This window comes from Hydractinia symbiolongicarpus, chromosome 1, assembly GCF_029227915.1.
Source record: "Hydractinia symbiolongicarpus strain clone_291-10 chromosome 1, HSymV2.1, whole genome shotgun sequence".
NCBI classification, from domain to species: Eukaryota; Metazoa; Cnidaria; class Hydrozoa; order Anthoathecata; family Hydractiniidae; genus Hydractinia; species Hydractinia symbiolongicarpus.
This window is the reverse complement of record NC_079875.1, coordinates 6144786-6165972: the sequence shown is the minus strand read 5'-3', so window position 1 is coordinate 6165972 and position 21187 is coordinate 6144786. Positions and strand designations below refer to the sequence as shown.

General features: G+C 31.5%; 3 protein-coding genes across 5 annotated transcripts; all 3 read left to right on the top strand.

Moving 5' to 3' along the window:
• Positions 1–1830: 1830 nt before the first annotated feature.
• On the top strand, positions 1831–2534 carry LOC130634312 (nuclear cap-binding protein subunit 2-like). The gene has a single exon (XM_057444611.1). It carries the CDS (start codon positions 1876–1878, stop codon positions 2341–2343), a length of 468 nt encoding a protein of 155 aa, XP_057300594.1. The 5' UTR covers positions 1831–1875; the 3' UTR covers positions 2344–2534.
• Positions 2535–3082: 548 nt separating this feature from the next.
• Positions 3083–3592, top strand: LOC130634328 (MICOS complex subunit MIC10-like). Its single transcript, XM_057444612.1, has one exon. The coding sequence runs from the start codon at positions 3117–3119 to the stop codon at positions 3405–3407; it is 291 nt and encodes a 96-aa protein (XP_057300595.1). The 5' UTR covers positions 3083–3116; the 3' UTR covers positions 3408–3592.
• A 305-nt stretch (positions 3593–3897) lies between these two features.
• On the top strand, positions 3898–20029 carry LOC130634275 (uncharacterized). 3 transcript variants are annotated; one of them, XM_057444609.1, is made up of 9 exons: positions 3898–4055; positions 11821–12291; positions 13101–13485; positions 14089–14257; positions 14812–15088; positions 16211–16441; positions 17346–17600; positions 18243–18428; positions 18960–20029. In XM_057444609.1, the coding sequence occupies exons 2-9, from the start codon at positions 11839–11841 to the stop codon at positions 19404–19406; spliced, it is 2403 nt and encodes an 800-aa protein (XP_057300592.1). In that variant the 5' UTR covers positions 3898–4055; positions 11821–11838; the 3' UTR covers positions 19407–20029. The 3 variants fall into 3 exon arrangements, with proteins under 3 accessions (XP_057300592.1, XP_057300591.1, XP_057300593.1); XM_057444608.1 differs by lacking the exon at positions 3898–4055 and adding an exon at positions 9079–9238; XM_057444610.1 differs by lacking the exon at positions 3898–4055 and adding an exon at positions 11038–11405.
• The last annotated feature ends 1158 nt before the right edge of the window (positions 20030–21187 follow it).

Sequence of the window (21187 nt, the reverse complement as noted above, 5' to 3'; positions counted from 1 at the left end):
GCTGTAAAAACTTCTCCAAGTGAAAAAAAACACGAATGGGAATTTTTGGCACGATGTAATAAAATGTAAAAAAAAAACACTTGTAAAACGTTTTTTAGCACTATGAGAAAAACAAATATTTTTGAGATTTAAAACTTTTTAGCACAATAAAAAAAACACTTGCAAGAAAAACCAAAACTAACAAATGTTTCTGAGAAGAATTAAATATTTTTATAGCAAGATATTAAAATGTGTACATGGTTGTAAATATCTAAACTTTTGAGCGCGGTAAAAAGAGTGTTAATATTTTTTCGGAATATTACATTTGATATTTTGTGATAACAACAGACACATGAAGTTTTTTTATGTAAACATGACTTCATTACGCAACATTGTGAAATGCGTTTACATGTAACATTACATTCAGGCTAATAATAATAATAAGAATAATAATAATAATAATAATAATAATAATAATAATAATAATAATAATAATAATAATAATAATAATACATATTTAAAGTGGCTAGCCCAGAAAATCACAAAAACCTATATAATTCAGGGTTCGAAATAGAAAAGTAAAGTCGGTTCGCAAAAATTTTGGCACTTTGTAACGAAGTAAACCACCATATAGATGTGGCCTTGGAACACCTTGTGATCTAAAGAAGCTTTTCTATCGCCATTTTTCGTTCTTAAACTCTTAAAATGCGATCTAAAAAGCATTTTTTTGCCACCAATTAAAAATATTCGATTTACAATTTTATCATTTTTTTCGCAAAGTGATTTGCAAAAATGGCATTTCGATTCGCAAATTGCGAATTGCGAACTGCTAATTCGAACCCTGCACTTTAGCATTACCATAGCAACAATATTTTGTCACATTTTTTCGAAAAAAACGTGTCGTTCGTTTTTAATTTAAAAATTTGTACAAAAATGAATTTTTGCTCGCTCTTTTGTGTTTTAACCTCACTTTTTCTTTAAATAATCAAAATGTACATAAAGTGTGACAAAGTTATTTGCAGCAAGTATCGATAAACATGTGTGCAAATTTTTGTTGAGTTCCTCCATCGTGGAGGGGAGTTTCGAACATTTCAAGTCATGTATACATTACGAAAAACGAAAATCTAAAATTCCTCCTAAAAAAGTTTTTCGCAACCTGACCTTTACAACAATAGCCTATTCAAAGATGTGCAGAAGGTGTAAGGTGAACTACCGACAACTCATTATACCTTGTTAAAAGATAAATGTGTTGCGCTTAATGTCAATTGGTATATAAAAAAAACTTTCGAAACAAATTAAAATTAAACAGAATAAAAAAAATATGAGTTTAGAACACGTTTTAATTCTATGTTCAGGGTTCGAATTAGCAATTCGCAATTTGCGAGCAAATCACTTTGCAAAGGAAATGATAAAATTGCAAATTGAATATTTTTAAGCGGGGATATAAATGCTTTTACAGAGTGTCGAGATTTTTGCAAACCAACTTTACTTTTCTAATTCGAACCCTGATGTTGAACTCTTTAGTTTTTAATTTGCGACTTCGATATCTTTTTTTTTCTTAAAAGGTTTTTTTGCGACATTAAATCTACCCATCTCAAAGAAAGTTTAAAAACTATGGTGAATAATTTAGCTTGTTTAGATAATAATATGCACACCGTGATCGTTAGAACTTATAGAATGTTCAAAGCTAGATTCACACATTATTTCTTTGTTCACTTTTCAAAAGAAACTGTGAAGTTTGCCAACCAAAAGAAGTAAATCCTTTTTTTATCCTACTTGCAATCAACATTTTTGAAAACCAAATTCAGAAGTTGGTAGAAAATATCAAACTCTGCATATTTTTAGCTTTTGTTATAATTGTCAAGTTTCTTATATTTAGTGTATAAAAACTTTGAAATGGCAGGGCTGAGTGCATATCGTGATCAACATTTCAAAGGCTCTCGTAAGGACCTGGAGAAAAAATTAGAGGACAGTACAACTTTATATGTTGGAAACATGTCATTTTATACTTCAGAAGAACAACTTTATGAATTATTTTCAAAGTCTGGAGATGTGAAGCGTATAATAATGGGACTTGATCGAAATAATAAGACACCTTGTGGATTTTGCTTTGTAGAATATTATTTTCGAGAGGGTGCAGAAAATGCTGTGAGATATGTAAATGGTACAAGATTGGATGATCGCGTTGTTCGTACTGATTGGGATGCAGGTTTTGAAGAAGGTAGACAGTATGGTAGAGGAAGAAGTGGTGGTCAAGTTAGAGATGAATACCGGTCAGATTATGATATTGGACGTGGCGGCTGGGGAAAACGTTTACTACAAGAGAAAAACAGGAGTCATGATCATTTTGATATGGAAGATTAATCTGTATCAAGGATATATTAAATATAGAATTTACAATGACATGCATTTTTGGTGTACAAGATGGTGATTTTTATCTATAGATACTGTCCACTATAATTGTCAATAAGGATTACTGTGTGTGTGTATATACGATGTGGAAGAAGGTGTTCCTTGTACTCTAACAGCAAGAGTTAAAAAAAATGTTTTGAGTATATTTTGTTATTGTTATTGTTGTCATTTTTTCTGTAATTTTAATGTTTTTAACCCATTGGATCAATCGCCTCTTTTTTTTTTTTTTTTTGCAGTGGTTACAGAATTACAGAGTGTTATGTCTCTTTAAATTTGAATTCTCTTCCTTTTTTGAATTTTTGTCTGTTACTGCTATCATGCTATGGTCTCCATTGTTTACACCAGCATGCTTTAAATGTTTAATGATTTTATTTGTTTCATGAAAAAGAGGCTTTCTGATAGTTAATCTTTACATAGTTTGGCTGTACTGTAAATTATTTCTATTTAAAATATAGGAATCCTTGTTTCTTGTGTGTATTTAAGATGTAATGGGTAGACAGGCAATCGGATTGCTTGATTTAACCTGAACATTCATTTTTACTTTTTTTATTAAGCACATAATTTTTACATAGTGCCATTATGCGGCACATAGCAGAAGCTATGTGTAAAACTAAGGTGTAGCTAATTATAAGCTGTCAGAATTTTTAACAAATATCAGAAATCTCTAAGGATTATGTATTGTTTATCCTTATTTTAATTTGTCTGATTGATATAGTTTAGCAAAAATGTCTCCATATATAACTCAACAAAGTGAAGATGAACTTGGTGCGAAATATGACAGATGTATTAGCGATACCCTACTAAAAACTGCATCGGGAATTGGAATTGGTGTTTTTTTTTCACTTGCATTATTTCAACGTAAAATATGGCCTGTTGCATTTGGCAGTGGAATGGGTCTTGGAATGGCGTTTTCGAATTGTCAACAAGAATTCAGAAGCATATATCCAGTCTCAAATAGTACAAAGAAACTGTCAGAACAATTAAATACAACATCAAGTGAACAAAATACGAACTAAGTGAACACTGACAAAATAAATTATGAAAAAAAAACAATGAAAAATACTGTTTTGTAATCAACACTTCTGTTTTTGTCAATGAAGTAATGTTAATCTTGTAAAATGAAATAGTGTCATTGTACATGGTCGGTTGTAGCTTATTAACTTTTAAAAAGAAAGTACAAGGAACAAAGTATTTTTTTGTACATAGCCTTCTTTATTCTGGATTTATCATGTAACCAAAAAAGTCTGTTTAGTATTTACCAAACCATTTTTTGATAATTTTAAATTTACCATGTCGCTTTTTAGAAAATATCTTTTTTTTAATTCTTATTGCTTTAGAATCTTTAAAATATTTTATTTGTGTTTTTGAGGTAAACGTAATATGGCCACCCTAAATTGGATGTAGATAAACTTTTTTTACTGTAGGTAGTCACTAAAAGTCACATATAGTCTAGTGATTTATGCCGTGCAACTTGGATTATGTTCAAGTTTGGTAACATTTTGCTGCCATTTTTTTGTAACAAAAAAATCTATAACAATTTGGAAAAAATTATGTTCAATTCTATACTCTATTTTTGTGAATATTTCCAGAAATGGTCTCAGTTGTATGTCAGTACTAACGTTGGTCGTATACCAGATGAGTTTGCTACGAATCAACACAAATAGGTAAGTTAAAGTTACGACAATTTCAAAAACATGTGCTATTTCTTAATCTGAAATAAAACTTGAGAATGTTAACTCTATTAGTGACTTGGCATCTTGTAGAAAGTGTTAATACAAATAGATTGCAGGTAAAACATTAATTTGAAGACATCATTGGGATCAGAAATGATGTCACACATATCCAAAATTAGCCATTTTTCCAATTTTGGAATACATTTAAATTTCTCAAGTATTAGTGACAATACAACCTTAATTATTGAGGTAAGGGAAAAAATGTTATCACGTCATTTTGGTGGAACAGGGCTCTGTATTTTAGCTATATGACCCATATACCTCCTTAGCAACACCTTAGTAACCACTTTGAGGTGAATACATTTTAAAATTTACAAATTATGTTTCAAGCTCCAATAAAAGTTGGAAAAGTCACAAAACTTCAGCACTCAATTATAATTGAGTGGTGAAAAAAAGTTATACACAGTCAAAAAAACAGTGGACACTTTGTGACCTCTCCCCTGCTAGTATGGTTAAGTCATCATCATCATCATCATCATCATCATCATTCTCGGCTTAACGTCCATTTTCCATGCTAGCATGGGTTGGACGGGGTATATTAATGACCCTCTTCCAATCTGATCTAGACTGTGTTAGATCTAAACTCAACTTCCTCTCTATCAAGTCTGTCCTTATAACCTCCTGCCAAGTCTTTCTCGGTCTGCCTCTGGGCTTTGCCCCAGGAACTATCAAGTCTCTACACTTTCTTGCCCAATTATCCTCCTCCATTCTTTCTAAGTGCCCCAGCCAATTCAATCTTCTTATCTGGATAACATCTTTAATTCTACGGAGACTTAGCCTGCTTCTTAGCTCATCTGAACTCTTTCTGTCTCTCAGACTGGCATTACACATCCACCTAACCATTCTCATATCATTCCTTTCTAAACGGTCAAGATCTTCCTGCTTCACTGCCCATGTCTCACTACCATAGAACATAACACTTCTTACACAGGCCTCATACAACCTACCTTTTACCTCAATTGACAGGACTCTGCTAGTCAATAAAGGAAGTAACTCTCTAAACTTTTTCCAAGCAGAACCTATCCTGCAAGTAACACTTCTTCCAACACCCCCTTCACTGCCCAACATATTACCTAAGTAACAGAAGTTCTTAACTATCTCTAACGAGCCACTGTTGTACATCATTAAAGCTGGAAATGCTTCATTCTCTATAATCTCACCTTTGCAACTCTTGCTTACAAACTGTATGTCAGCTCTTACCTTCCACTAATACTACTGCACTTCTTATGTACCCAATGCTTGCAAGTCTGACAAAAAATTGAGTTACTACCAACCCCTTTCCTGCAAACTCCACAAGGCCACTTTCCAACTACAAGGTCACACTTGGCTGCAATGCTACTTATCATGACTTTAGACTTTGCTGTGTTTACCTTCAGCCCTTCAAGTCACTTAAGTCACTACCAGAAAATTGTTTTTATCACCTTTTCACAAGGTTTTGTAGAACATTTGTTGTTATTGTTAATGTGTTGTTGAATATGTATGCTATCTTTGCATGTTAAAAAAATAAAGTCATGTCTCGCACAGCAACTTTAAGTACCCCATGTAAACTTTGCAAATCCTGTTATATTTAGTTATTAAAGTTGCGTACATGTAAAGTTAATCCCATGCTGGTAATATACATCGTTCTTATACGTTCTTGTTTATATTTTGTTGTTATTTTTTCAAAATTCCTCTGTTGCTACACACAAGGAATGGTGTACCTGTTGTTGTAATTTTAACGAAAGTTTAGCAACTATCCATGTGCTATTTCTTTTAATTCCCTGACATGTTTTCTAAGTGTACACATTTTTTTACTCGCTGTCCATATCATTTTTTCTAAGAAATGTGCTAAAAAACAAACACCAAAAAATATATATGAGGATGGGACGAATGAAAACAACTTTTCGATAGAATATATTGATTAATGAATGATATCTGAAGTTTCGTGATAAGCCAACTGAACATGCACTGGATTGAACGAGCCAATACAATACACCATACAACTTGTCTTGTGGTAAACATGGGCAGGTTTCAAAAAGTTTATAATGATATTTAGATATAAATAAACTTTAGAAGAAGAAAAGTCAAACTAAATCTACACACATTATTTTTAGCTTAATTGAACTACACTTTCCTTTAATTGTTCCAGTGTTATTCGGTTTGGTTACATGGTTTTATAACACTATTGTAATCTGATTATCTTGTTGATGTTGTTGGTGAATAACAAGGTACTCATAATAAATAACAAAAAATATAATATCCCAGGTATGTTTTTATGGCATTTAGAACTGGGTATAATACTTAAAAGAATAATAAGTATGTAAATACTTATCACCACTTAAATTTTTATTTCGGAATACATTTACGTCGTTATTGTTATTAGGTCCCAGACCATCGATACAAAACACGTTTAGTTAAAAAAAGATAATAATTCGAGGCAAAATAGCAGGTATACAAAGAAAACACAACATTTGGAGATATAAGTTATATTTTTTTGTGATTTTGTGAGTTAGTTGAATGCAATCCCTACAAGGCCTGTGACCTTGTATATCCACAATTCTATTTAGATGTCTCAAAAAATACATTTGTTTAACTATGTTTGTCTAATCTTTAAAAACAAAGTTGATCTTTATCTTACCTAGCCTGCAAGATAAGAGGTAAAAAAGCAGCTGTCAGCTATGTTGAGATGTGTGTAGTTGTGTTTTCATAATCATTTAACTTTTCCTTTGAGTTGATATGATGGTAAAAAAAAACATTTTTTTTATTTATTTAACTATTTTATTATATATCATATAATGTGAAGTGAAGGAAAAAAGACGTAAAGAAGAGAATGAGAAAAATCCTGCACTTGTGCAACTTTTTGTTGTTGTTGGTCTGTTGAATTTTAAACTTTCTTTGTTTATTTGTTGTTTGTTTGTTTATTTTCTGCATTGTATTGTTGTGTCCTGTGGCTAAGATGAGAAATGAAAGTGATAAAGTATAAAAATACATTGCAACATAATTTTGACATTATAAAATATCATAATTACTTGTGAAATCATAAATAGTTTGGTGTCAATTTTTTTCTCTTATTGCTTAGACTTTGTGGTTTCAAGTTCCATGCATACCTTTATGTAATGTAAATAAAAACTGTATTTGATAATTTGAGAGGTGCCTCCTAAGAAAAATAATTTAAGTGGTCTTCTTCCGTCCTATGAAACTAATACTGCCAAAGGTTTTTGTTGAAAGCATACAAAGGAGTTAAGGGGAATCTTCTGATGTGGTGAATTAGATGATCTCCTGCTTGTTATCAATGAGTAATTAACTAAATGTGTAGTATGTAAATTCACAAGGTTTTGTTTAAATTTTGCAAACGCAATGTTTGTTAAAGTAAGGCTGATAAGATTTAATTTTGTGATACTGTGTATAATCTTTTATTTCCTTTAGCTTTTAATCTTTTATTTTTATTGCAAACATCAATTTTTTTTATTGTTGTTGTTGCTTTTTATTCTTTTTACGATACCAGTTTTTTTGCTTGTCACTTTTTCATTTATATTCACTTGTTCATAAGGTTGTTTCTTTGGGCTCATTAATGATTGAAGCATGACAAAAAAAAGTATTTCCATTTAGGAATATTTTTGCACAATGTTATTCTAAATTAGATTGTGCTTTATATTTTTCTCTGTCTATTTTGTTATTTAATTATGCGCTATAAACAGTTTAGTTAACCAAGTATGTCCTAATTGTTGGAGGATGAAGGGAAGATATTATCTTATGAAACTTTATATTAACTTCCATTTTTATTTTTGTCATACAGAAAGGTTTCTTCTTTTAATGTGTATATTAAATCGAATTTTTTTAGTTACAGATGTGTTGTCTGTTGGTGTTGTTATAGTGGAAGTATGGTCTCATGTTGTTGTTGTTGTTGTTTGGTAGTGTAGTTGACATGTTTTTACTTATCTTGTCACTACTCTGTTTTTATTTCTTTTACTATTTTCTACTAATCCTTTCATTAATTTCCACACATTATTATTCTTTCCTTTGGTAAAACAATCTATTTACTCCTTTTTCCTTCAAATTTTAATAAAACAACTCTGAAGAGGAGTGCATGCCCTTGCAATTTACCTTTGCTCTCCATCACATATCTGTATTTTAACAATTCAATGTGTGCTTAACTACAAGAAATTTTAAATACCCAGTACTTAAATCTGTAAAAGCTATTAGATTTGAACTTAAAGTCTTATTTTTCCATTATGAGACACATATTATATAATATATATTGCTCAAGCCTCACACAGGTGATCTAATTATACAAGCCTGCACTTATTAACTTTTAGACAAAGCTGGGTGTTATAAATTACATCATTGGATTGTTTTCATGTTGCTTCTTATAAATAAAGACTCATAATGTGTGTTGTAGTTTACGTTTTTTGTTTCATTTAAAGTCAGCAAATATTTTTGTTGGACTGCGTAAGCTACGTTTAGTTAGCAATGATGTTGAGCCGGCTTTGTTGTACCGTGTAAACAATTTGGAACTGTTAAAGGGCTTGTTAGCTAAATCTTTTGTTGACATTTTTTATATTTGTGTGTGTATTACAAATTTCACTGTATTCATAATATATTTGCTGGTTTTGTTAAATATATTGTCTTTTTAACAAAGTTAGCTTAGTATTTTGATTTATTTGTTTTGTTTATAAAACTATGCAGGTTAGGTTTAAAATTTTCGACTCCCCTATGGAGTGCATTGAAATTTGAAACATTTGATAAGAAAGCTTTTCCTGCTGAGAGGTATATTGTTTTATGTGTTGATACATAGAATATTTTATTAGTAGTAATTTTCATAATTTTAATTAACTACTGTATTTTTTTAAATTATTCTTTTTCTATCTTTCTTTTCTTTTTTTCTTTTCTTTTAAACGTTTTTCTTTATATCTGATACACTATGTTTTTGATTTATTAAGCCATCCAGGGATGAGTTTTCTATTCATTCTTATAATATCCAAGACGTGTTGTGCAAGAAGATGATCAAGATTTTTCTTTCTCTTTTATTATCTATATTGACATTCTTAAGAGCCATGTCATAAAAAATTTGTAGTAAAATTTTTGAACTTGTGACAATAACGGATAAAGAGTGCAATAAAAGCTTTTATGTGAGGGTAAGAATTCTATATTTTTTGTAATGCTTTTGTGATGGTATAGTAAATTCTCACCACAAATGTCTTGAATAATTTTTAAAGATAAAGTGACTGATAATTTTTTAGAGATATGGACAACAGACAATTAGTGTTATGGTTGTAATTATTGTTACAGTGTTACCTTGTCCCAAATGCTGATTTTTCAGTTGATTTTTTACAGCGGTCACCTCGTTACTGAACAATGTCTTAGGGAGTGGTTCACGAAACGTTAACTTTTTTCTCAAAGCATTAATTCATTATTATAAATGCTGAGCAAACAAATCAAAAATCTTTTTATGCTACTTGACATTCTTTTGAACTTTGAACAGCCTCATTCCATATTTTCCATGTTTTTAATACCAATAACCAAATTCTGAAAATTCTAAATCTGCAGTTACAGACTGTCTCCATAATGTGGTTTTTTAAAACAAAAGAAAGCATAGTAAGGGAAGAGTTTTTTTTAGCGCTGATTTGATTTAATTACTAACATAATATCACTTAATAGCTCATATATTTCAATTTCCTTCTTTTCTCTATAATTAATTAATTTATTCATCACAAGATATTCTCTCTGTTATTTTATGTTAGGGTAACTAATTTTTCTTTTAAATATTTTCTTCAAAGTAAAAGATAATGGATGACTGTTTTGATTTGTGAAAAAAATAAAAGAAGAGAGAGAATAGTGAATTTTTCAAACTACAAGACGTAGCAATATCTTAACAATATTATATGTTGATAACGGTATCATGTTTTTAAACAAAAACAATTATTCTTTGCGCCATTGATCTATGTGTGTAAGTTTCAAATGTAAATAAAGAGGTGTTGTTATGCACAGTTTGTCCACCATTATGGATTTGTATGTATTCTTAAAACAGCTTTTATAAAACAGCTTAGACTGTAATTTACACTACATAGATGTGTTATTTCGTTTTAAGTTGCAGAAGATTTAAAGTCTAATTATTATTATGTTCTTGCACAAAATATTACCAGCTTTGCAAATTTTGAAATTCAGTAATACTTTTTTATGAGGCTGAATGCAACTTTTTCCAATCAAAACACGTGTTTTTAATGAATTTTATACTAGTTGTTTGTCTTCGAGCCAAAGATGGTAGGTGTAAGTAGTGAGGAGAATTTCTATTGGCAGAGTGCCTCCTACTTAAAAAAAATAATTTTATGTAAAAGAGCTTGAAAAGTTATCTAGGAATTTGTATTTTCTTCTTATAATCTTTATTTAGAAGTTCCATGTTTTAGTTTGACGTTTAAAACATTTTACGTAAATTTTATTTTCAATTATTATAATTATTCTAATTATGCTCAATAATAGCAATTTCGTGTTTTTGTAGTTCATGACGTCATGACTAGCATAATTAGCGGACCTTTCAAGACATATCTCGAGAAAAATAGCTAAAGATTTTTTACAAGATAAAAAGATTCCTAGATAACATAAGAGCTTAACTTGTTTTTTGGGATTAGGTAAGCTAATTAAAATCTCTACAAAGCCTAAATTTAAAGAATGGTTGAAAAATGGTTGGAAAAAAACACAGGAGCAGTGGTGCACTGAATAAGCAACAGCTCACTTTTCTGGGACTACCACAAGATTTTTATTAATTAGTGCCTATCCTATTACAAAGGAAAAACCACGTATGATCTCTGCAACTAATTAAAATTTTTAATTATTCCTATGCCAAAAAAGAGCTATTGTGAACACGAATCAGAAAATATTATATTTTACAATCAAGATTTTAACAGTGTTGAGTTATGATATTGTTTCGTTAATTAATTAATTGCTTGAGGCTATTTAAATGAAGATAATAGGCTTGATCTATATCCTGTGAATATATATATATAAATATAACAACGATTGTTAAATGTTATTATTGTATATAATATTCCCTTTATATTTTTATGTTTTTTACTATTGTTTTGTTGATTTTCTTTTTTTTTTCTTGATTCATTTCCCCCACCTTTTTCTCTCTTATATTTTATTTTCATTTTATCTATTTTAAAAATACATCTAGGGATATATTGTGTATTTCTTATCCTAATAATATTGTTTGGAGCTAGGCGTTAAAGACGAAGATAATGAATGACAGATCAGCAACTTTAATTTGTAAAAAATAAAGTTCAAATTATTTTATTATAAATAATTGTACGTTTTTTATATTTTTTTACTTGTCTATGTTACTTAACAAGTAAAATTTATACTATTTTGTTTCTCTTGCGAATTTCCAGAATAATATTTTGGATTTGTGCCATATGCACTTTAAAGTAGCTATTAAGCATAGTTTGCTAATCTAATTATATTTGTTAAAGTGTAGTTCGGTACAACTGTCATATATACATTTTAATGAAAACCTACAGCAATGCAATACAAAAGATGTTGTGCTTAAGATGCTGTAAGCATAGAACTGCGTTGTACAGCTGCCACTGGAAAGTTATAACGTTCCATCGAAACTACACTTACCAGTTGCATCTTGTGACACACCTGAGCCATTACGTTTTTATGATATGAATAAACATTAATTTGCTGTCGTTTTAGATCTTATTTATTTTCTTTTTTTTAGAACTAATGCCACACAATCATGCGGTCAGATTCGAAGAAGGAGATAGTCAAGTATGAAGGCGAATCTGGTTCGATTGAGGGTTTACCTCGAGCCGGTTACCGTGGAAATTCGGAGAAGTCTGTGGATAAGAAGTATATATTTTTAATAGTGCTTGCTTTGATTCTACTGATAATCGGAATTGCATTGATTGTTCTGGCAAACAAGAAATCAGAAAAAGTATGTGCAACGAACACTGAAAAAAAGTACGACATTTGTGGGTATTCGAACGAAGCTAAGCGTGTTAAATTTGGCGAGTTTATTTTAAAAATGAAGAGGGATTACCATGACATTTTCCGAGAAGAAATTGCGTGGGACCCTGCTGCAACAGAAAAAGACATCAAAGAGAAGTTTAAAGCCCATGATCCAAGTCCTGAAAATATTAAAAGGATTACTGAACGTGCTAAAAAACTATTACAGGAAGCAAATGATTTGGTAAGATTGTTTATATAAAGTACACTGAGTTGCGTTCTGGTTTTCTTGCATATTGCATCGGCGGAGGCAGAATAATTCCATTGAGCTATTCCATTGACCGGTTGTTGCATGGATCTTACTGCCTTTGGTCAATGACGTCACAATCTCGGTCGCTATTTTTCCGTGGCGCCCGGCTGAACAGTTTAAAAGCCATTAGTAGAGTCTTTCAATTATTCATTTAGTTGTGCATTTTAATAATATACACTTTGAGTTTACTATAATACGTTCAATAGAGAGGGGAGGGGGCGCAATTTTATTAAATGCAAATTGATTTCTGAATTGAATGTCTAGACTTGCTGAAGAACATATGAAGTAAATCTACACGGAAATACTTATCACGTTCATAAAATGTTTAGATTGATCTTAACTATTCTATATTTGACAGGTATTTCAGCCTATGACAGGATTTATATAAAGTCTTAGATACTATGTAATCTTAAAATTAGGATCTTGAAAAACTGAAGTGGAGAAATTCCTGTTCTTGTTGCAGAAAGTGTTTTTTAAGTATAAATTGTCTTGTAGTAACTTATTTTGAGTGTGTTCATGGTGTGTTGTGATGTTTATTTGACAGACCACCTTCATACACAACTTGCAGCATCAAATAGTTATTTTTTGCTACATTAAACATGAGTTTATGCCACACCTTTATTGATCTCCTATTAATAAAAGTAATTTACATCAACATTGACAGCATTGACAAAAAATGTTAATTTATTAATTGCATGTTTTCAGACAAAATCATTTGTGCAGCTTGTGTCATGTATTTTTAGAATCCCGATCTTTCGAAATTAAAACCAAGAGAACACAAGGCCTACCTCCAAACAAAACATTTCCTCGAAAATACTTTCGCTTTCTCCTATCTCAACTACACTGCAGGCTTGTGGTTAATGGGGCCAAGTGGTTTTTGTGCTGAACCTATTTGCCACATAGCCTATGGTATTTACAACTCGATTGGAACAATAAAACCACAAAACAAAGCTGATGTCGATAGAATTATGTCACACTTTAAGGATTATAATGCCTCCATTTACAATTATATTGGTGTTTTAAAAATGGGTATACAAAAAGGTATGGTTAGAACGATGGTAGAATGCACAGCTGGAATTGATGCTATGAAAAGCAAACATCCAAACATTACAAAGAACGGCGCAAAAGGTTTTCACTTTATGTTTTTTTACTTCTTTATTTTCGTCTAGGCTTACCGAGAACCTAAGAAAGTTAAGCATCCAGAAAGTAAACAAGTAACATACAGAAAAAGTATTTTTCATAATGAATAATAACATTGAACTGCGCAAATAGAAAATTACTTTCTCAATATTTTTACTGCGTAATTTCTTTTTTCCATAAAAATATTAACAAAACTTTTTAATTGTATGATAAAATGAAGCATTAGCATGCCGCATAAAGCTTATCAAATATTTATCTTAAATCTTTTTAGACTGCTGACTTTCACCCTCTTTTTTTGTGGCGTTTAACCTTGTGGTAATAGAGTTTGGTTCGCAATCACAAGGTCCATAGTTCGGTCCACAGCGCGACATGTTTAGCAAGTGGGTTTACCACAGCTGCGGGTCAACCCATGCCATGTGAGGGAAATCGGGTAGGCAATGCCAGTGTATACATATGTATACATTCAGGACACAGGACCCACCTTGATAACAGTGTTCGCAACACTGCAGTGGCTATATCCTGTATAAACATTCGGAATAATAATAATAATAATAATAATAATAATAATAATAATAATTGATTTATTGACAGGAATATCAGGTGAATGGTATGCATCAAGTTTCTTCGAATTGTCTTTTTATGAGAACATATCCACTGAAGTGGATGAAGAGATCAAAAACGAACATGGAAAAAATATCAGTAACTACATCCAATCATCCATTGAACTTTACATTGGACAAGCTGTGGAACGTTTGTTGAAGTATAAATTTCTTGTTATTTTTTCACTTTATCCCTTCCTTTAAATATTTATTGCTTATTTCTAAAATTCTCTTTTTGTGTTTTTCCTCTTTGTTTTTTGAATAGTTTGTTGATAGTTTGTTGGAACGCAAAGATAAAAAAGGTTCGGTCAACATATTTTTATTAGGCTGATAGGATAATCTAAGGATCTCTTTAATAATACAAAAGTCGACGTCAGTCAGTGTCAAACGCGTGGTGACTAGGGACAATCTGGGACCAATTTCCTAAAGCCCGCCCTTTTTTGAACAGACAGGTTGTTGACGTCATCAAAAAAATTTAAACCGTAACATCTCAGTACCTATTCGTCAAAATTACATTACCCTATACATTATATCCACTTCATTTTGACATTTTTTTTAAACTGGTGATGGCCTTTATTACTAACAAAATGTTTTTGTAATTTATTCATGTCAATATTTCACACTGTAAGTCATGTCTTGGTGTCCTTCGCATTGTACCTCTGAAACACGTAGGTTCATTTTTCGCTATCTCACTAGAATAACTTTCTTTATTTAGGTATCTAGAGTTTGAGCATTATCTATATTGTCGTCCGAACAATGACAGTTCTGGCGGAGGTTTGTCTGCGTTACCAATAGATGTCATTTACTACAATGGTAGTGTTATCAGTGGTTCGAAAACTGATCCTTTCTTACCCAACTGTACTGATCCTGAATGTCGTTTGGACGGAAAGAAGGCGTATGCTGCAATTTTGGGATATTTCACCACCAAGAACATCCATCCAAATAATGTGCATCAATTGGGATGGGAAAATCTTCGCAAACTGTATCCACAGGTATGTTTTTGATGTGGTAGTACAATTATGTATCTATCAGATATGAACGCTGAAACTTACCTCTAACTCTAAAACAAATTACTTAAGACACTTGATAAGACGCTTGATTTTTTCTTTACTTTATCGTTGTTACCATCTGTGTTCAGATCTTAATAAATTTCATGTAGAAATATCTCAGTTGAAGACTATTCTTGGAAGGAATGGATACCCTTCAAAGGTTTTTGAATTCTGTCTCAAAATTTTCAAGAGCAGAAATTACGAACCGAAGGAACAAGTGTCCCTTGCTCCTAAGAAAGAGTCAGTCCTTGTTTTACCTTTTTTAGGAAAGATTACCTTACAAATTAGAACACGTTTGCACCGTTTGTTTAAGCAGAAACTGGCACATTGTAATGTTAAATTTATATTTTTTTCTAAGAGGAGGCTACGTAGCTGCTTTGCCTTTAAGGACAGAATACCCGAATCGTTACGCTCCGGACTCGTTTACTGTTTTAAGTGTAGTGGCTGCAACGCCACTTATTATGGCAAAACAAAACGCCATTTTAAAGTCCGTATGTCTTAGCATTTGGGTGTTTCTGCACTTACAGGTAAACGCGTTAAACTTGGTCCCCAGGCCAGTGCCGTTCTCGAACATCTAACGTTTTGTAATTACTCTCCAGCATCGTTTCTCATCTTCTCAGTACTTGCGGAAGAGTCTAAAGATTTTAAACTCACTCTGATGGAGAGCTTATTAATTTAGCGTGACCGTCCCATTTTAAATAACACGGTAAAATCTATGCCTTTAGAATTAATATAATAGCTCTATTTTCTTCCTATTATATCTTATGTTTAGTATTTTATCTCTAACTTGTAAAATAAAATTTAGAAGCAGTGTGAACATGCCAACCTGGGCGTTGGCGAAAGCTTGCTGAAAGATATATTTGGATATGTCGTAGATTTTGTCGTTCTTATTATTTTTTAATATCTTAAAAAACTGCTCTACCAACTTAAGACACTCATATAACTTTAAAATATCTTTTTGCGAAATATCTATTTTTGCTTGATTGGCATTTGTCGTCGACAAAATGATAGAAATTTGAACTCATAGGGAAACAAGTTTTTTTTAAATATTTTTAATCAACTTAGGTGATTGAAATCGCAAAGAATGTTACGAATCTAGCCAACGAAACAGCAGCTGTCGATGCTTTCAAGTTAATACTTACGAACTTGTCGATAAGTTATTTTCATGATACTCCGTTACCAGAAAACGAAACAAAGGGCGAAGCTTTCACTAAATGCACGGACGAAGAAAGCGCAAAGAAATACTGTCCAACAAGATGGAAGGCTATGATGAAGTGGTTCAGTTTTGCTCAAATGGTAATGTACTCTCTTTCTTCCTGTGCTCTTGCGATTAAAATAATGGTTTGCTGGTTTGTCTTCAGTAAAAGATGGTATAAAAAGTCTTAATATATAGCTCCTTAGTTTCTCAAAATTTTCTTAATTCAAATTTTGAACTTTAATTACAATTCAGAATCAAAAGATCTTTTCCCCACGTTTCTCAAAACATATGCTTTTCACATTTATCATTGCACGTGAACCATTGTTATTTAGCATAAAAAATATTGCCATGATTTCATCATTTTTAGCTTTTGTCGTGATCCTGTAACTGGAAACTTGCCTGGCAATTAAAAAAAAATAGCTATACAAAACACTTTACTTAATTTGTTCGCAATTATACTGTGAAGGAAGCTATGGCATACTTGTTTGCGAAAGAAAATGTTACTTTTAACAAGCAGTTAGTTATTTGTGAGGTTTCTTCAGAAAGAGAAAATATTAAACTTTTTTATGCATCAATGAATTCCTCTCTATGATTTCAATAAATTAAGAATGTGTGAAAGCATGTCTTTAACTGGTTTAGTTAGTTCTGTGCTAATGTAAAAATAAACACATTTTGCAAAGACATTTCTTTGCAAAGATGTTATAGAGCTTCTCTAGGTAGAACTCATACTGATTAGTTTATGATGTTAATAGAAGTCGTCAGATTACCCTTATTTTTACGTGTTTGTTCTTGCACAAGTGTCTATTCTTTTGATTACAACTTAAAGGTAAAACGAGGACCAAATGTCTGGGAAACGTAAGACGACAAAAACCAGCTGAACTTAGAATTTCTTTTTACCTAATTTTATCTTATGAACACGTAAATTGATTTGAATTCAGAAAAAATTTAATCTTTAATTCTAATTTTCTTATTTTTATTTTATATTTATATGTGTATTTTTAGGCAATGAGTATTCATGATCCGAACACGGTTGATTTCTTCTACTTCACTGGGGTACGACACAGCACTCCCAATTGTCCAGTAAAGTTGCGTCCTGATTTCATTCCTTCCAGTGGAGCGCAAAGTTACGATAATTCTGACATAAATTGTACTAAGCCTTGCCACTACAATATTCCATTTTTCTTGGAACATCTAGGACCTAAATTTTCTGAATATTCCGTTAATGCGCACGAAGCAAGACCTGGTCATCATACGCAGGTACTGATTTCCTCATGTTGTTCACTAATCTGAGAATTTGATTCATTTGCTCCAAGTGGCGAAATTGTGAAGGGACACAAAGTTTGGGCTATTTTTAAATTTCCGTTTAAATTTAGAGCAGAATAATTTTAAACCTTAAGCTCTTAATTTTTTTCGAAAACTTTTTTCGCATAGTCGAAAAAAAATTTTGTTATATTTTGTGAGGTTTTATTTTATCGAGAGGACCACTTTTGTTTGAAAAGAATTCACTAGTACTGTGTTTTACAATTTTATTTATTCCAGGCTTCTTTGTTAAGATAAAATTTAAACTCTCTGGCGTCAAGGGCCGTCATTTGAATTTAAAAACGACTTTTTTAGAGAGAATAAAATAAGTCATTTTTTAGTAATTTCGCTAAAACGACTATTTTAAGAATTTTTGCGTTGACAAATTTTCGCGTATATGCATAGATTCGCGAAAATTAATCTTTTTGCTAAAATTATTCAACTTAAGGTGAGTTTGTGACAAAGACTTCCCTTTGAATTCCCATTATCAGTAATCACAAATAATGATATTTGGAAAGACGTTTAAAATTAGGGTCAACTAATAATTAGACCCGGCCAATACTTAGAGATATGTTCAAAATTACTTCTCGTCTTTAATAGGTACAAGGGTTAACAGAACATTTTCGTGATAAATGTGGAGGTCCTGAAGCTTGGCTAGATGACAAAACGTACTATACTGCTTTTACAGAAGGGTGGGCGTTGTATGCAGAAAACCCACTTATTGCGCAAGGAACAAAAATTTATGACGATAATCCAATGCAGAAGTTTGGAATGTTAAAGTGGCAGGTATGTAAACGCTCTTTTATTTATCTTGCAGCTGCTAATTTTAGCTAAATTTCCGATATAAGGTGGCCGCAAAATGTTCTTCGAAAATCGCTGATATCACACGCTTAAAAACTGACTAAAGTCGATTATTTCTGACATTTTTAATACCAAAAGTGAGATAATTAATTTTGTAAAAACAAACTGATTAACTAGTCTAAAAAATATTTAATAACATTTTTTCGTCATTCGCAAAAAATAATATCAACGAACGAATTTACGGCAACTTACCCAGCATTTCTAACTTCATATGTAAAAAAAGATGGTACTTGGCTGGAAAATTCTGAAGAAGCAAGGATGAGCTTCCGGTTGAATTGATACCCACAAAAGATTATGTTTGTCAACAAACGAATTAAGTACTTGGTTTAAATAGTCCCGTATAATAAAGCTCTCTTTTTTCACTAAAGGGTATTCTCGATTGCCAAACTTCTTTGGTTTTAGAATGATTGCATTGTTTTGTAGGTTTTTTTCTTATTATGGTTGATTTTTACTTAGATATGGCGAGCACTTCGTCTAATTGTTGATACCGGCTTGCATTACAGAAACATGTCTCGTCAGGAAGCTCTAGAATTATTCGAAAAGTACGCATGGGACAACACCGACTTGAGCAAGAAAGAAGTAACTCGTTATCAAAGTAACTATGGGCAAGCCACAGCTTATATGATTGGCCAGTTAGATATTTGGTCGCTACGCAACAATACGGAGAAAAAGCTTGGCGACAATTTTAGCATGAAAGAATTTCACTTACAAACACTCTCACAGGGTTCCTCACCTTTAGCGTATTTGGCGAGTTACATTAATAAATATATCGAGTGTAAAAATAATCCGACTCAACAATATTGCGATATTGTTTTGAACCCAACACAAGCTGCACAATCCCAACCACAGTCGTCTGTGAAGAACAAAGAGATCAGATGGCCGACGCACCGACATTATATTTAAATATATAAATTAGTTTCTTAGGCAGTTTGTTTCTCATATATTCTTGTTGGACAACTTCATAAGACAACAAGTGTTTTCGCAAAAAAGTTGTTTATAAACTTGAACTTACAAAGTGGAAACAAAAACTGTATAAAATGATTATGGTTACTTATTTTTTTCCGCTTTAAGATTTCTGTGTACTTTTTTTTTCTAAAACCTTCTCATAGGCGCTTTGTCTAGAGAAGACTTTGTGTTTCATGTAACAGACAAGCTGTATTCCCTATAAAATATAATTTCCAGCAAACATGCAGATATAACAGCCAAAAACTACAGGCGGAACACCAACTATGTTAATGCGGAACACCAATCATGTTAATGTTGTTGTTTTTGTTGTTTTAATTTCTATAGAAATGATGTACATTTTGAAGTTTTGTTAGATTTAACGTTGTAATGATGGAAGGGTACTCCTTCTTTAGTTTAGAAAAATCTTTATTTTATTTTTGGTCTTAAATATATGTAAATTTTATCTAAATTTAAAAGATGACCCGTTCTTGTAACGTAAAAAGCGTACAGATATATTAGATTTTTGTTTATTTTATTTTTGTATGTTATTAAATGATAACTATGTTGGATTCCTGATCCAATACTTGTTTTTTTTTCAGGATCTCCATTCCCCTCCCTGTTTAATGTCTATTCAAAAAAATTGTTCCTTAATAATACTACTTTAAATTACCTCCGCGCATGAAGAATGTACCTAAATAACGGATTCAGGCGCCCAGGGCGCTTATTTAAATTTTTTAACTTGACAGGGGGCGCCTATTGGACAGGGGCCGTTAATTCAGCAGGGGCACTTATTAATTTTTTTTTAAGGAAAGCAAATTTCTTAAATTTTATTCTCATAACTTTTATGAATAAAAATAGAAATACAAAAGAAATATAAAAATTATAATAGTAATAATCTATCTTTTTTAAAATTTTAATATTTTCATTTTCATATCCTTATCGTGGTTGTCTATTGTGAGGAATTCATAGTCATAGTAAAGAACGTTGTTTTTTTGTGCCTTATTCTGTCATTTACGGTAATATCGAAATTTTTATTTTTATTTTTGGAATATGGAACTAGCATTCTGAAGCTGCTAAATAAATTCCCAAACAATAAAATCCTAATTAATCCTAAAAAATGGTACAATTTCCTAATTAATGATGAAAACTTCCCAAAATTTTCTAAATTATAGGAAACATCCATTTATGAAACTCAATCGCTTTAACGGATTTTCTTTCGTGAAATATAAATTGCATATATTCTGCATCGTCTAATGCAGCAGTTTAATTTGGTTTCCGTGGTAATCTAAGTAACACTTTCACTAATTCAAGAAAAAAAATCTAAATTTTTGTATGTGTTTTCCTACTTTACCGAACGATACACGCAAGTTCTTTCTGCACCCGTGTAAACCATATGTGATCGCAATAACCTTGTCTAGTTATTTCATTGCAAGTGGGGGATTTCAAGTTGAATGAAAACGGCCTACATCCACTAGGTACAAAATATGTCTGTAAAACAACAATTTCAACATACAGATAAAACATCATAAACAGCATATGTATGGAGCTTCACACAGAGAATACAAGTAATGTCTTTCGTATTATATGCTCAACATAAACTAACTCTAGATACAAAAATACAGGTTTATATACAAACACGTGACACGCAGTATAAAACACAGACTCACGAACCACAGTACTAAACATAGAATTTAACACCTCCCGGGTGCTACATAAAAACATAGATCGACTCGTCCAGT

Bases quoted from the DNA above. Each gene is read 5' to 3' on its own strand.
- LOC130634275 (XM_057444609.1), top strand. From the start codon at position 11,839: ATGCGGTCAGATTCGAAGAAGGAGATAGTCAAGTATGAAGGCGAATCT. The intron at 13,486-14,088 runs GTTTTCACTTTA...ATTTATTGACAG, and splicing joins TACAAAGAACGGCGCAAAAG to GAATATCAGGTGAATGGTAT. The intron at 16,442-17,345 runs GTAATGTACTCT...GTGTATTTTTAG, and splicing joins GGTTCAGTTTTGCTCAAATG to GCAATGAGTATTCATGATCC.
- LOC130634312 (XM_057444611.1), top strand. From the start codon at position 1,876: ATGGCAGGGCTGAGTGCATATCGTGATCAACATTTCAAAGGCTCTCGT.
- LOC130634328 (XM_057444612.1), top strand. From the start codon at position 3,117: ATGTCTCCATATATAACTCAACAAAGTGAAGATGAACTTGGTGCGAAA.